The sequence below is a fragment of the Carcharhinus amblyrhynchos genome, chromosome 35 (assembly GCF_965287045.1).
Source record: "Carcharhinus amblyrhynchos chromosome 35, sCarAmb.v2.hapA, whole genome shotgun sequence".
NCBI classification, from domain to species: Eukaryota; Metazoa; Chordata; class Chondrichthyes; order Carcharhiniformes; family Carcharhinidae; genus Carcharhinus; species Carcharhinus amblyrhynchos.
In genome coordinates this window covers 14,422,496-14,435,558 of record NC_137358.1, presented here as the reverse complement: position 1 = coordinate 14,435,558, position 13,063 = coordinate 14,422,496, and the positions used below count along the sequence as shown (strand labels likewise).

At 45.8% G+C, this 13,063-nt stretch overlaps 1 protein-coding gene across 1 annotated transcript in view; it reads right to left on the bottom strand.

The window, feature by feature from the left end:
* The window catches only part of micall1a (MICAL-like 1a), an 87,378-nt gene that overhangs the window by 29,203 nt on the left and 45,112 nt on the right, over nt 1-13,063 (bottom strand). Inside the window, exon 7 of the mRNA XM_080217518.1 lies at nt 2,202-2,268. Coding sequence (XP_080073644.1) covers nt 2,202-2,268 — 67 coding nt within the window. The remainder of the gene's footprint in view (nt 1-2,201; nt 2,269-13,063) is intronic.

Below are 13,063 nucleotides of genomic sequence, written 5' to 3'. Positions count from 1 at the left end.
GAATTTAGAGTCGCTAAGAGCAGTGGGCGAGAAGAGGATTGGGAAAGGTTTAAATGTCAACAAAGATTGACAAAAAAGTTGATAAAGGAGGGTAGAAGAAGCTATGAAGCTGGGCTAGCGCTTAATATAAAAAAGGATAGCAAGAGTTTTTATAAATATATAAAAAGGAAGAGGCTGGCTAGGGTGAACGTTGGTCCCTTAGCGGATGAGAAAGGGGACCTAGTGGTAGGGGATGGGGATATGGCTAAGGTCTTGAATAACTTTTTTGTTTCTGTCTTCACGGAGGAGGACGTGAATAATTTGCCGGGTGTTAGCGATGGAAAGGTGGTAGGACTGGAGGGTCTTAATGACATTACTGTTACTAGAGAGGTGGTGCGCGACAGACTGGAGGGGCTGATTGTGGACAAGTCCCCAGGACCGGATGGAATGCATCCGAGGGTTCTGAAAGAAATGGCGGAGGTGATAGTGGATGCCTTGGTGGTTATTTTCCAGACGTCGCTGGATTCCGGGGAAGTGCCGGAGGATTGGAAAACGGCTAATGTTACGCCGTTGTTTAAGAAGGGTGCCAGGCAAAAGGCGGGGAATTACAGGCCGGTTAGTTTAACGTCTGTGGTAGGTAAAATGTTAGAATCCGTCATTAAGGAGGAAATTGCGAGGCATCTTGAAGGGAATTGCTTGATAGGGCAGACGCAACACGGTTTCATTAAAGGGAAGTCGTGTCTGACAAATTTACTGGAGTTCTATGAGGATGTGTCTAGGGCGGTGGATAGAGGAGAGCCGGTGGATGTGGTCTTTCTGGATTTTCAGAAGGCGTTTGATAAGGTACCTCACAAGAGGTTACTGCAGAAGGTCAGAGGACATGGAGTTGGGGGTAGGGTGTTAGCGTGGATAGAGGATTGGTTGTCAAATAGGAGGCAGAGAGTGGGGGTCAATGGGTGCTATTCGGATTGGCGGTTGGTGACGAGTGGGGTGCCCCAGGGGTCGGTGCTGGGGCCTCAGCTATTTACCATTTATATAGATGATCTGGAGGAGGGAACCGAGTGTAGGGTGTCGAAATTTGCTGATGACACCAAGATTGGGGGAAAGGCAAATTGTGCGGAGGGTGTGGAGAGTCTGCAGAAGGATCTAGATAGGCTGGGCGAATGGGCCAGGAAATGGCAAATGGAATTTAATGTTGGCAAGTGTGAGGTGGTCCACTTTGGTAGGAAGAATGGTAGGAAGGACTATTACTTACGTGGCGAAAAACTGCAGCAGGCGACGGTGCAGAGGGACCTCGGGGTCCTTGTGCATGAGTCGCAAAAACCCAGCCTGCAAGTGCAGCAGGTGGTCAGGAAGGCGAATGGGATGCTGGCCTTCATAGCGAGGGGGATTGAATATAAAAGTAGGGAGGTCTTGCTGCAGCTGTATAGGGCATTGGTGAGGCCGCAGCTGGAGTACTGTGTGCAGTTTTGGGCGCCGCACCTGCGCAAGGATATTTTGGCCCTGGAGGGAGTGCAGAGGAGGTTTACTAGGCTGATACCGGAGTTGAGGGGGTTGAGCTATGAGGAGAGGCTGAATAAACTAGGCTTGTACTCGTTAGAGTTTAGAAGAATGAGGGGAGATCTCATTGAGACGTATAAGATGATGAATGGGATGGATAGGATAGAGGTGGAAAGACTCTTCCCGCTCAAAAAAGACAGTAGGACTAGGGGGCACAGCCTCAAGATAAAGGGGGGGCGGTTCAGAACGGAGTTGAGGAGGAACTTCTTCACTCAAAGGGTGGTGAATCTCTGGAATTCTCTGCCCGTTGAAGTGGTGGAGGCTGCCTCGCTAAATATTTTTAAGAAGCGGGTTGATGGGTTTTTGATAAGAGAGGGGATTAAGGGTTATGGGGAGAGGGCGGGAAAGTGGAACTGAGCCACGACAGATCAGCCATGATCTTATTGAATGGCGGGGCAGGCTCGAAGGGCCAGATGGCCTACTCCTGCTCCTATTTCTTATGTTCTTATTATGTTCTTAAACCCACGCAGACACGGGGTGAATGTGCAGACTCCGCACAAGCAGTGACCCAAGCCAGGAATTGAACCCAGATCCCTGGCGCTGTGAGGCTGCAGTGCTAACCATTGTGCCACCGTGCCGCTCCAATACATGTTTCTTTCTAACAGGGATGAAACCTATCGAGGGAAAGGCACTGACTAATCTATCTGCACACAGACACTCACCTGTCCGTAAGGGATTGTGGGCGGTCACGTGGCTTTGGCACAGGCGTGGTCTGTTCAGTCACCCCTCCTAAATAAATGGCAAAAAAAATGATTGAAGCATTCGCTGGAAAGAGTTAACAAACAGTGACAAGGCATATCAGAGACAGTTACTACAAAAACCTGCAAGCTCCCCCGCATCTAAATCACCTTTGTAAAAATTTAATTCAAGCTGATTACAAATTTCTGGTCTGTACAGAGCCTCTCAGATTCAGTATTACCTGGTTTTTCTGTAAGTGGACCCCGCATCCTCTAAAATTAGGCATTTACCTTTATTGTCTCGTATGAGAATGGTCAAGTAATGCAGTGGGTGCAGCCTCTTGCTATATGAGCTTTTAAAAAATTCATTCATGGGACATGCTCATCCCTAGTTGCCCGAAGGCAGTTGAGAGTTAACCATGTTACTGTGGCTCTGGAGTCACCTGTAGGCCAGACCAGGTAAGGGCGGCAGATTTCTTCCTCTTAAGGACATCAGTGAACCACATGGGTTTTTTCCAACAATGGTTTCATGGTCATCTGTAGATTTTTAATCCTAGGTATTTTTAATTGAATTCAAATTCCACTATCTGCCTTGGCGGGATTTGAACCAGGGTCTCCAAGAACATTAGCTGAGTTTCTGGATTAATAGTCTAACGATAGTACCACTAGGCCATCACTTTCCCTACTTGCATGGTAATCACACAGACACGCACTATCACAAGGGCTTACCCATTCTTTCAGAAAGGGGAATCGATTCATACTGCACTGACATGCGCTAAATATCTATGGCCCTACACATACAAGCAAGCAACTGTGTCGCCACTCAGGTTGGTGTCAGAGGTTTTAGCACTATATTGGAGAAGCACAAAGAATGTCCCCCCCGTAACCTGGCCAATAAATTTACCCATCAGCCAACACCGTTAAAACAGATGATCTCCTCATCATTATATTCTTTGTGGGATTCTGTCATGCACAAATTAGCTGCAATGTTTCCAAGAGTGACTGCATTTCAAAAATATCTAATTGGCTGGAAAGCATTTTGCGATACCCCGTGGGTATGAAAAGCGTGATTAAAATGCATCTTTCCATTGTTTTTGATGAGGTTGTATAGTTTAGAAAGTAATTAGAATTCCTTTAAAAGCAAGTCTAACATTACCAACCATTTTAAAATAGACACTTCCAGTATAGTAGCACAAAGATTCCTGTACTTACTTATTTTTATTAGTGTCACAAGTAGGCTTACATTAACCCTGCAATGAAGTTACTGTGAAAATCCCCTAGTGGCCACATTGTTTGGGTACATTGAGGGAGAATTTAGCATCTAACCAGCACATCATTCGGACTGTGGGAGGAAACTAGAGCACCCGGAGGAAACCCACGCAGACACAGGGAGGATGTGCAGACTGCATAGACAGTGACGCAAGCTGGGAATCGAATCCAGGTCCCTGGCACAGTGAGGCACCAGTGCTACCCACTGTGCCAAAGACTTTGGTTAATTGAAGAATATTCTCTAACTCGTAGAATGACCTCACTGCTGCAACAGAGTACTGATTACAGATTGCTCATTCCTTTGACTCTGCCTGAGCTCAATTTTCTGTACTGTAGGCTTGGGAACATTGGATCACCCAAGCAATTTATCAGAGGAAAGAATGACTGTGTCCCCTTGAAGCACTTTACACCACACAAAGGTCAGGTACTTTCTCAGCTCTACTCTATATAAGGCCCTGTTCCTAACCCACATGCTTGTTTCAGTTTATAACCGTATTCGATAAACCAGCTGTCAGCTTAATAAAGATAAGTTTACACAATGTTCCCAAAGGAATCCGAAACACACCAGTTTTACCATATCTGGAGACTCATTGTCCTTCCTACAACCTATATTTACACAGTGCCTCATCACATTGAAACGCCTCACAGGATCAGAGATTATAGCACAGAAAGAGATCAGTGTCTGTCCCAGCCCTCTAACTTTAACTTTGGACAGCAAACTCACTACCTGTATCCTTTTGTGTTCTTCCTTTTTAAAATCCTTACCCAATTCCATTCTAAATGTTCTAATCATTGCCTCAACAAAGGGTTGTGAACGAAGCCCAGTCCACTATGCAAAACCAACGTGCCATCCATTGATTCCATCTACACTTCCCTCTGCCTCGGGAAAGCAGCCAGCGTAACTAAGGACCCCATGCACTCTGCACACTCTGTCTTCCACCTTCTCCCATCAGGAAAAAGATACAAAAGTCTGAAAACATATCGAGAACAGCAACATATCGAGAACAGCTTCTTCCTGCTGTTATCAGACTTTTGAATGGACCTGCCATATATTAAGCTGATCTTTCTCCTGTACCTGTAGCTCCAATTCTATATTCTGCACCTTCACATTTCCTTTTCCCCTATGCTCTCAATAAACAGTATGTTTTATCTGTATAGCACGCAAGAAACAATACTTTCACTGCATCCCAATACATGTGACAATAAATCAAATCAATGCCTTGTAAAGTATTCCCAATTCTAATAAGGAAAGGTAAAGTCACCATAGTCTGAGATGATCGTAGGCCACTTTCCCCTTTGAAGGAGAGTTGACTGGTGGTGATTTAACCTGAGGATCGCCATCCATTTGAAAGTTTTCCTTCTAACTTTCCCCTTCATACTCTGAGGTCGGAACTCTATGGAGTCGGAGCAGCCGAGGGTCCAACAATGGAAATCTCCATTGACCTCGGCGGGAATCTCCGGTCTCGCCACAGCTAGGCTGTGAAATCCTGCTCTGGCTAACAAACATTGGTCTCTGCGTGTTATCAAATTGCCAATTACTGCAAACTGTGCATTATCAAATTGCCAATTACTGTTTTTTAAATTTTAAAAACCTATATCAGAATTCTCCTTCCCCTGCTGTTGCAGTGAAAAAAAGTTAAACATTTTTACACTTTTCTTCAAAACTCTAACCACTGATTCCTGGGATCAATCTAGTAAACCTTCCCTGTGCCTGTTCTTCAAAACTAGCAATTAAATTGCAGTTGGGAAAAGTTCATTCAGTTCAGCAATCTACATTGGTATTTATGTTTCACACACACTCTTCACAACTCACTCTCAATATATCCTTCCAGAAAGTATTTCTAAAAATTCATTTACAGGATGTGGGTGTTGCTGGCTAGGCCAGTGTTTATTGCCCACCTCTAATTGCCCTTCAGAAGGTGGTGGCGAGCTGCCTTCTGGAACAGCTGCAGTCCCAGAGGTGCAGATACACCCAATGTGCTGTTAGAGAGAGAATTCCAGGATTTTGATCCAATGGTGATATATTTCCAAGTCTTGATGGTGAGTGGCTCATAGGGGAACTTCCAGGTGGTGGCATTCCCAGGTATTTGCTGCCCTTGTCCTTCCAGATGGTAGTGGTCCTGGGTTTGGAAGGTGTTGCCTAAGGAGGCTTGGTGAGTTCCTGCAGTGAATCTTGTAGATTGGACACACTGCTGTCACTATATGTCAGGGGATGGAGGGAGATCTTCCTTCTTCTCGATCGCTCGCTAATGAGCATGACCACTTACCAAAGGAACTCTGCTCATGGGTTCTGTGGGTCCCTGCGTGGCTGATGAGTCCAATCTTTAACGGCACTCTGTTTCTGAGAGATGGGTTTGGTCCTGGGACTCCAGATCACTGGCGTTCCTTTCTCAGGCTCCTTTCCTGGGTCTCCTCTTGCTGGATGTCCTCGAAGAATTGTGTCCCTTCAACCAGGAGGTTCCTCCAGGTAGGTTTTCTGAATAAGGATCTCCCAGGCATTGGCGTCTATGCTCCATTTCTTGAGGTAAGGTTTCAGGGTGTCTTTGAAGTGTTTTCATTGTCATCCTCTTGTTCAGGAGCCTTCCTTCAGCAGGGCGAAGATGATTTGCTTTGGCCTTCGGGGCGCTGACATTCTTAGCACATGGCCAGCCCAGCGGAGTTGGTTTCAGATGACCATGGCCTGGATGCTGGTGTTCTTGGCTTCTTCAAAGACACTGATGGTTAGTACACCTCTCCCCCAGCTGATGCAGAGAATCTGACTCAGACAGCGATGATACCCCTCCAGTGCCTTGAGGTGGCGTCTGTACGTACTCCAAGTTCCTAAGCTGTAACAGAGAGTTGGGAGGGCGCCTGCCTTGTACATGAGGATCTTGGTGTCAGCACGAATGCTGTGGTCTTGAAGACCCTCTAAGACAGCCATTATCTCAAGCAGTGAAGAAACCATCAGCTACAAAGTCAGGAAAAACTAAGACTGGTTCGACGAGAGTGATCATACCAAGCAAATCAGTGCCTGGCAAAGAGGAAAGCTCAGCGCTCAGTGAAGGCGGAGGAGATACAAGGAAGAAAGTCAAGAACCAAATGGCCCAAGTGGTGGCGAGTTTCTTCTAAATAATCCTTTATCTGTAAATCTAAAACTTGGTCAACTCCAAAACCTGGATTTCTTTTTAACCTCATCAACCTTTCGCTTTTGATTGCCAGTATTTTTTCAGATACCCTGTATATACTGAGTGATATGTCTGACTATTCTGGCCTTTTCATTTACTTTAGACTACAGTCAGTCTAGGATCGGACAATTGTAATGTAAGGTTATCCAAAACCCAAGTGGTCTGAAATGCAATTCGGAGAAAGGATACACAAGCTGCATTGACCCTAGTGTCAAGGGATTAGCAGGGTAAGTATGTGGGGTTATGGGAATAGGGTGGGGTTGTAGGTGGTGCAGACTCAATGGGCTGGATGGCCTCCATCTGCACTAGAGGGATCCTATGAGTTTACAACCTGCATTGAGGTTGAGTATTCTCTCCCCCTCGGGTGCTAATCTTCCATTAGCGCATCTATGCGATTTCCCTCAGCTGTGCTGAACTCTACTCTCCTGAGAGAGATCTTTCTCACAAATTCTTCATTGGATAGATTAGTGACCATCCTTGGGTGGCACAGTGGTTAGCACTGCTGCCTCACAGCACCAGGGACCTGGGTTCGATTCCTGTCTTGGGTCACTGTCTGTGCAGAGTCTGCATGCTCTCCCCGTGTCTGCGTGGGTTTCCTCCAAGTGCTCTGGTTTTCCTCCCACAGTCTGAAAGACATTCTGGTTAGGTGCATTGGCTGTGCTAAATTCTCCCTCAGTGTAACCGCTGGAACGTGGTGACTAGGGGATTTTCACAGTAACTCCATTGCAATGTTAATGAGCCTACTTGTGAGACTCATAATGAATAAATATTTCCCATGCTCAGGTTCACGATCCTTGGGCAGCAGTGGAACTAGTGAATCTTCAATGGTGACAATGGCTGCTCATCAGTGGGAGGGGTTCTCTCGAAGCAGACTTGTGCTTCACGTAAGGAAGCCAGTCGGAAACCAACTCACATATTCACTGCCTTAGATATATTCCTTATTAAAACTGTCATGAGGAGGGGGTCCTGAGGACATTCAGAGATGAAAGGGCGAGACTCATGAAGCAGGGAGATGAGGAGACAACCTGCCCTTAGGCAGATGTTTTCCACTCAGAGGATGGTGGAAGTCTGGAACTCACTGCCTGAAGGGATTCAAGTTCCAAGTTTATTTATTTATTAGTCACAAGTAAGGCTTACATGAACACTGCAATGAAGTTATTGTGAAATTCCCCTCGTTGCCACACTCCTGTTCAGATGCACTGAGGGAGACTTTACACAGCCAATGCATGTTCTTCAGTCTATGGGAGGAAACCAGAGCACCCAGAGGAAACCCACGCAGACACGGGGAGAACATGCAGATTCCACACAGACAGCGACCCAAGCTGGGAGTTGAACCCGGGTCCCTGGCACTGTGAGGCAGCAGTGCTAACCACCTGGTGGCTGAGTCAGCAAATCTGGTAACATTTCAGAAGTATTTAGATATTTGCTGCTGTAACTTCCAGGGCTATGGGCCAAGCTCTGAAAAATAGGGTTGGCATAGTCAGATCTTTGCTGACCAGCCTGGACGCGAAGGGCTGAATGGCCTCCTTCTGTGCTGTAACCATCTAGAAATCTACACCAGGCCCTTAGGCTTTGGTCTCCCTATTTAATGGAAACTTGTGTCTACCCCATGATTTCTTTTTAAATGTTAAAAACCTCCACTGGGCCACTTCTTGGGCTTTATTTGTAGAGAACAGATCCCCCCCACCTCTCCTCCAGTTTATCCTGATAGGCATAACATCTCACTTTTTGTATCATTCTCTCTCTGACTCAATTAACCAGCTGTAAAAGTGTCAAAAGTACTTTGCGAGTTATTTTCGAGCTAATGAGCTGTTATAGTTGGTAATTGTGGGGGTGTGTTTCACAGTGTTACTCAGAGCTATTTAAAACAGGGAAGCGAGAAGGCACTGTTCTGGAATAGAGAGAGAGGCCGGACATTCTGCTCACAGTCACAATCACTTTGTGGTCACAATGTGCAGCAGTAGAGCACTAGCTCAGCCCATAGCAACCAAATTTGCCTGGTGTTTGCTTCAGAATTCTGCAAAACACGGGACATCACAACTTATAAATAGCAGCTCCAATTCCTCAGGGAATGATTCATTCAACAATCACGCCCCACTCTGCAATATGGTTCTGTTTAATTTAAATTGGAACATCTGATGCTGAATCAGATGTTTTATAATAGGGTGCCTCAGAGAGGTTTCCCAATCCAGCCTGGGTTCAGGCAGTCATGTGGAAAAGGGAGTGCGGCCGAGGTGGAGGGAAGGCGCACCCCAGACTCTGGGATAATCACCGTGAATCAGTTGGTAGTGACAGCATTACAGTAGAGTGGTCCGAGAACAAAAGTCCAAGGAACTGGGGTTCACTGATCTGGGATTATCGGAGAAGGATGGTTCATAATCTGGGAGCATGCTATGAAATCAGAAGCATTGATTTGATTTGATTTATTATTGGCTCATGTATCAACATACGGTGAAAAGTATTGTTTCTTGTGTGCTATACAGATAAAGCATATCGTTCATAGAGAAGGAACCAGAGTGCAGTATGTGTTACAGTCAAAGCTAGGGTGTGGAGAAAGATCAATTTAACGTGAGGTAGGTCTATTCAAAAGTCCGACAGCAGCAGGGAAGAAGCTGTTCTCGAGTCGGTTGGTACGTGACCTCAGACTTTTGTAACTTTTTCCTGATGGAAGGTGGCGGAAGAGACAATGTCTGGGGTGTGTGGGATCCTTAATTATACTGGCTGCTTTGCTGAGGCAGCGGGAAGTGTAGACAGACTTAACAGATAGGAGGTTGGTTTGCGCGATGGATTGGGCTATATTCACGATCTTTTGTAGTTTCTTGTGTTTGCTTTGGGAATGCAGTCTAACCAGTGAATATAGAAGCAGTCTGGGTTTGGTAGGTGGAGGGGGTGACATTCGGAAGGAAATAGTCATGAGATTAGAATCATAGTATCTCTACAGTGCAGAAGATGCCAGTTGGCCCATTGAGTCTGCACTGACTCTCTGACAGAATATCCTACCCAGGCCCTCTCCCAGTACCCCCACACATTTACCATGGCTAATCCATATAACCTACACACATCCTGGGACACTAAGGGGCAATTTAGCATATCCAATCCACCTAACCCGCACATCTTTGGACTGTGGGAGGAAACTGGAGCAACCGGGAGAAAACCCATGCAGATACTGGGAGAATGTGCAGGCTCCACACAGACAGTGGCTGGAATTGAACCCAGGCACTGCGAGGCAGCAGTGGTAACCACTGTGCCACCGTTCTGCTGCACTGTGCAAGCTTTGGGCATAACCTGCAGGATTTGGAGGTTACTGGGATCTGACAGCAGTGGACAGGCAGGGTCACACAACCCTGGGGAGGAGGGGATACCTAAGGACAATGGGATTCAGATTTCCCCCATCCCTACCAGCCTTTATTCCAACCATGGCTTGGTATCATCTCTCTCATTTCTGAGTAGGAGGATCCTGACTCCAGTGACCCTGAGTAGAAAACCCAGGCTTATATTTACAGCGCAGTACATGAGTGAGTGCAGTGCTGTCAGAGGTGCTGTCCAACCTAAGTCCTATCTCATAGAGACATAGAGGTTTACAGTGTGTAAACAGGCCTTTCGGCCCAATTTGTCCATGCCGCCCCTTTTTTTTTAAACCTCTAAGCTAGTCCCAATTGCCCACATTTGGCCCATATCCCTCTATACCCATCTTACTCATGTAACTGTCTAAACACTTTTTAAAAGACAAAACTGAACACTGTCCTTGCAAGTAGATGTAAAATATCCCATGGACCTATTTGGAGAAGAGAAGAATTATCATACAATCATAGAATCCTACAGAGCAGAAGCAGGCCATTCACCCCTTCGAGTCTGCACTGACCATCCAGACCCCATCCCACCACGTCATGCATTCATCCTCCCTAATTCCCCTGACACTAAGGGATAATTTAGCATGGCCAATCCACCTAACTTGCACATCTTTGGGAGGAAACTAGAGCACCCGGAGGAAACACTCGCAGACACGGGTAAGATATGCAAACTCCACACGGACAATGACCTCAGCCGGGAATTGAATCCAGGTCCCTGGCACTGAGAGACAGTAGTACTAACCACTGTGCTGTCCAGTGATTATTTCTCATTCAACAAAAAGGCAGATTATTGGGTTATCACATTGCTGTGTACGCATTGGCTGGCACGCTTCCTACACTACAGTAGTGACCAAAAGTACTGACTTGGCTGTAAAGAGCTTTTGGATGTCCTGGTCCTGCAGCGTTCTCAAATCTTTCAATGTTGGTGCATCAACAAACACTGGAAGTTCTTATGACAAATACTCCCACAGACAGTGTCAATGATCAACACGCACATAAAAGCTGTGACAACAGGATTGTTTGTCGACAGGATATACATCCACAAGCAATATTTTTTAACATTTCCTTAGATGTAACCTTGTTGCATACCAGGCTAAGCTGAAACAATGCACCCGGATCAACAAGATTTTACAATGTTACGTACACGGGAGACAGCAAAGTACTGTTTACAGGAAGATCGTCAAAAGCGATAGGGGAACTCCACCACTGGAGCTGGCAACTCTATCTGTACTAATCCGCAATTTGGCTGGGAATAGAAACAGGAAGTGGTGTGGTTGGGCGACATAGTGCCACAGTGGTTAACACTGCGGCCTCACAGCACCAGGGACCTGGGTTTGATTCCTGGTTCGTCGTCTGTGTGAAGTTTGTACGCTCTCCCCGTGTCTGCTTAGGTTTCCACTGGGGAGCTCCGGTTTCCTCCCTCAGTCCGAAAGACGTGCTGGTTAAGTGCATTGGCCGTGCTAAATTCTCCCCCAGTGTACCCAAGCAGTTGCCAGAGTGTGGTGACTAGGGGATTTTCACAGTAACTTCAATGCAGTTGTGACACTAATAAATAAACTTTATCTCATCAATGCCCTGTACTATTACAGCAAGACTTTATTCCTGTATTCTAATCCCCTTGTAATAAAGGCCAACATGCCATTTGCCTTCCCGACTGCACTTGCACAATAATATTGAATTCCTTATACAAACATACCCAAACTTCCCAACATTTCCAAGATATGTGCCTTTTAAAAGATATTCTGCTCTTCTGCTCTTAACAACCAAAATGAATAACCTTATTTTCCCCACAACGTACTCTATCTGACATCTAGCTGCCCACTCACTCCTGTTTATATCTCAAGAATTTCTTGTCCCACTTGCAGTTTACATTTCCACTTCGCTTTGTGAAGGGAAGTTGTTAACAAGAACAAAACAAAGTTTATTTTGGGAAGGCATTGTTTCATCAAGGAAAGCCAGAATGATCTGTCAGATGCAAATCATGTCTGACTAACTAGTTTGAATTCCTTGAGTTAACAGAAAGAGAAGGCTGATCAAAGTAGTGCAGTAGATGTGCTTTCTCTGGGCTTTTGGGAGGAATTCAACAAGAGGGCGGCACGGTGGTTAGCACTGTTGCCTCTCAGCACCAGGGACCTCCGACTTGGATCACTGTCTGTGCTGAGTTTGCACGTTCTCTCCGTGTCTGCGTGGGTTTACTCCGGGTTCTTCGGTTTCCTCCCACACTCCAAGGATGAACAGGTTAGGTTGATTGGCCACACTAAATTGTCTATTGTGTCAAGGGATTGGCAAGGTAAATACGTGGGGTTATGCGGATAGGGACTGGGTAGGATTGTCAGTGCAGACTCGGCGAGCCTCTTTCTGCACTTAAGTGATTCTCTAATTCTGTTCTATGCTTTTAAGTGTCAACACAGACTTATTATAGAGTCATAAAGGTTTACAGCATAGAAATAGGCCCTTCTGCCCAACTTGTTCATGCCGTCCTTTTTTTTAAACCCCTAAACTAATCCCAATTGCCCACATTTGGCCCATATCCCCTTTTGCCCATCGTACCCATGTAACTATGTAAATGCTTTTTAAAAGACAAAATTGTGCCTGTCTCTACTACTACCTCTGACAGTTTGTTCCAGACAATCACCACCCTCCGTGTGAAAAAATTGTCCCTCTGGACACTTCTGTATCTCTCACCTTAAACCAATGCCCTCAAGTTCTAGGCTCCCCTACCTTTGGGAAAAGATATTGATTACCTAGCTTATCTATGACCCTCATTATTTTACAGACCTCTATGCTCCAGAGAAAAAGTCCCAGTCTACCTAGCCTCTCCTTATAACTCAATCCATCAAGTCCCAGTAGCATCTTAGTAAATCTTTTCTACACTCGTTCTAGTTTAATAATATCCTTACTATAATAGGGTGACCAGAATTGCACACGGTATTCCAAGTGTCGCCTTACCAATGTCTTGTACAACCTCAACAAGACGTCCCAACTTCTGTATTCAGTGATCTGACTGATGAAACCAAGCATGCTGAATGCCTTGTTCACCACTCTGTCCACTTTCCAGGAGCTA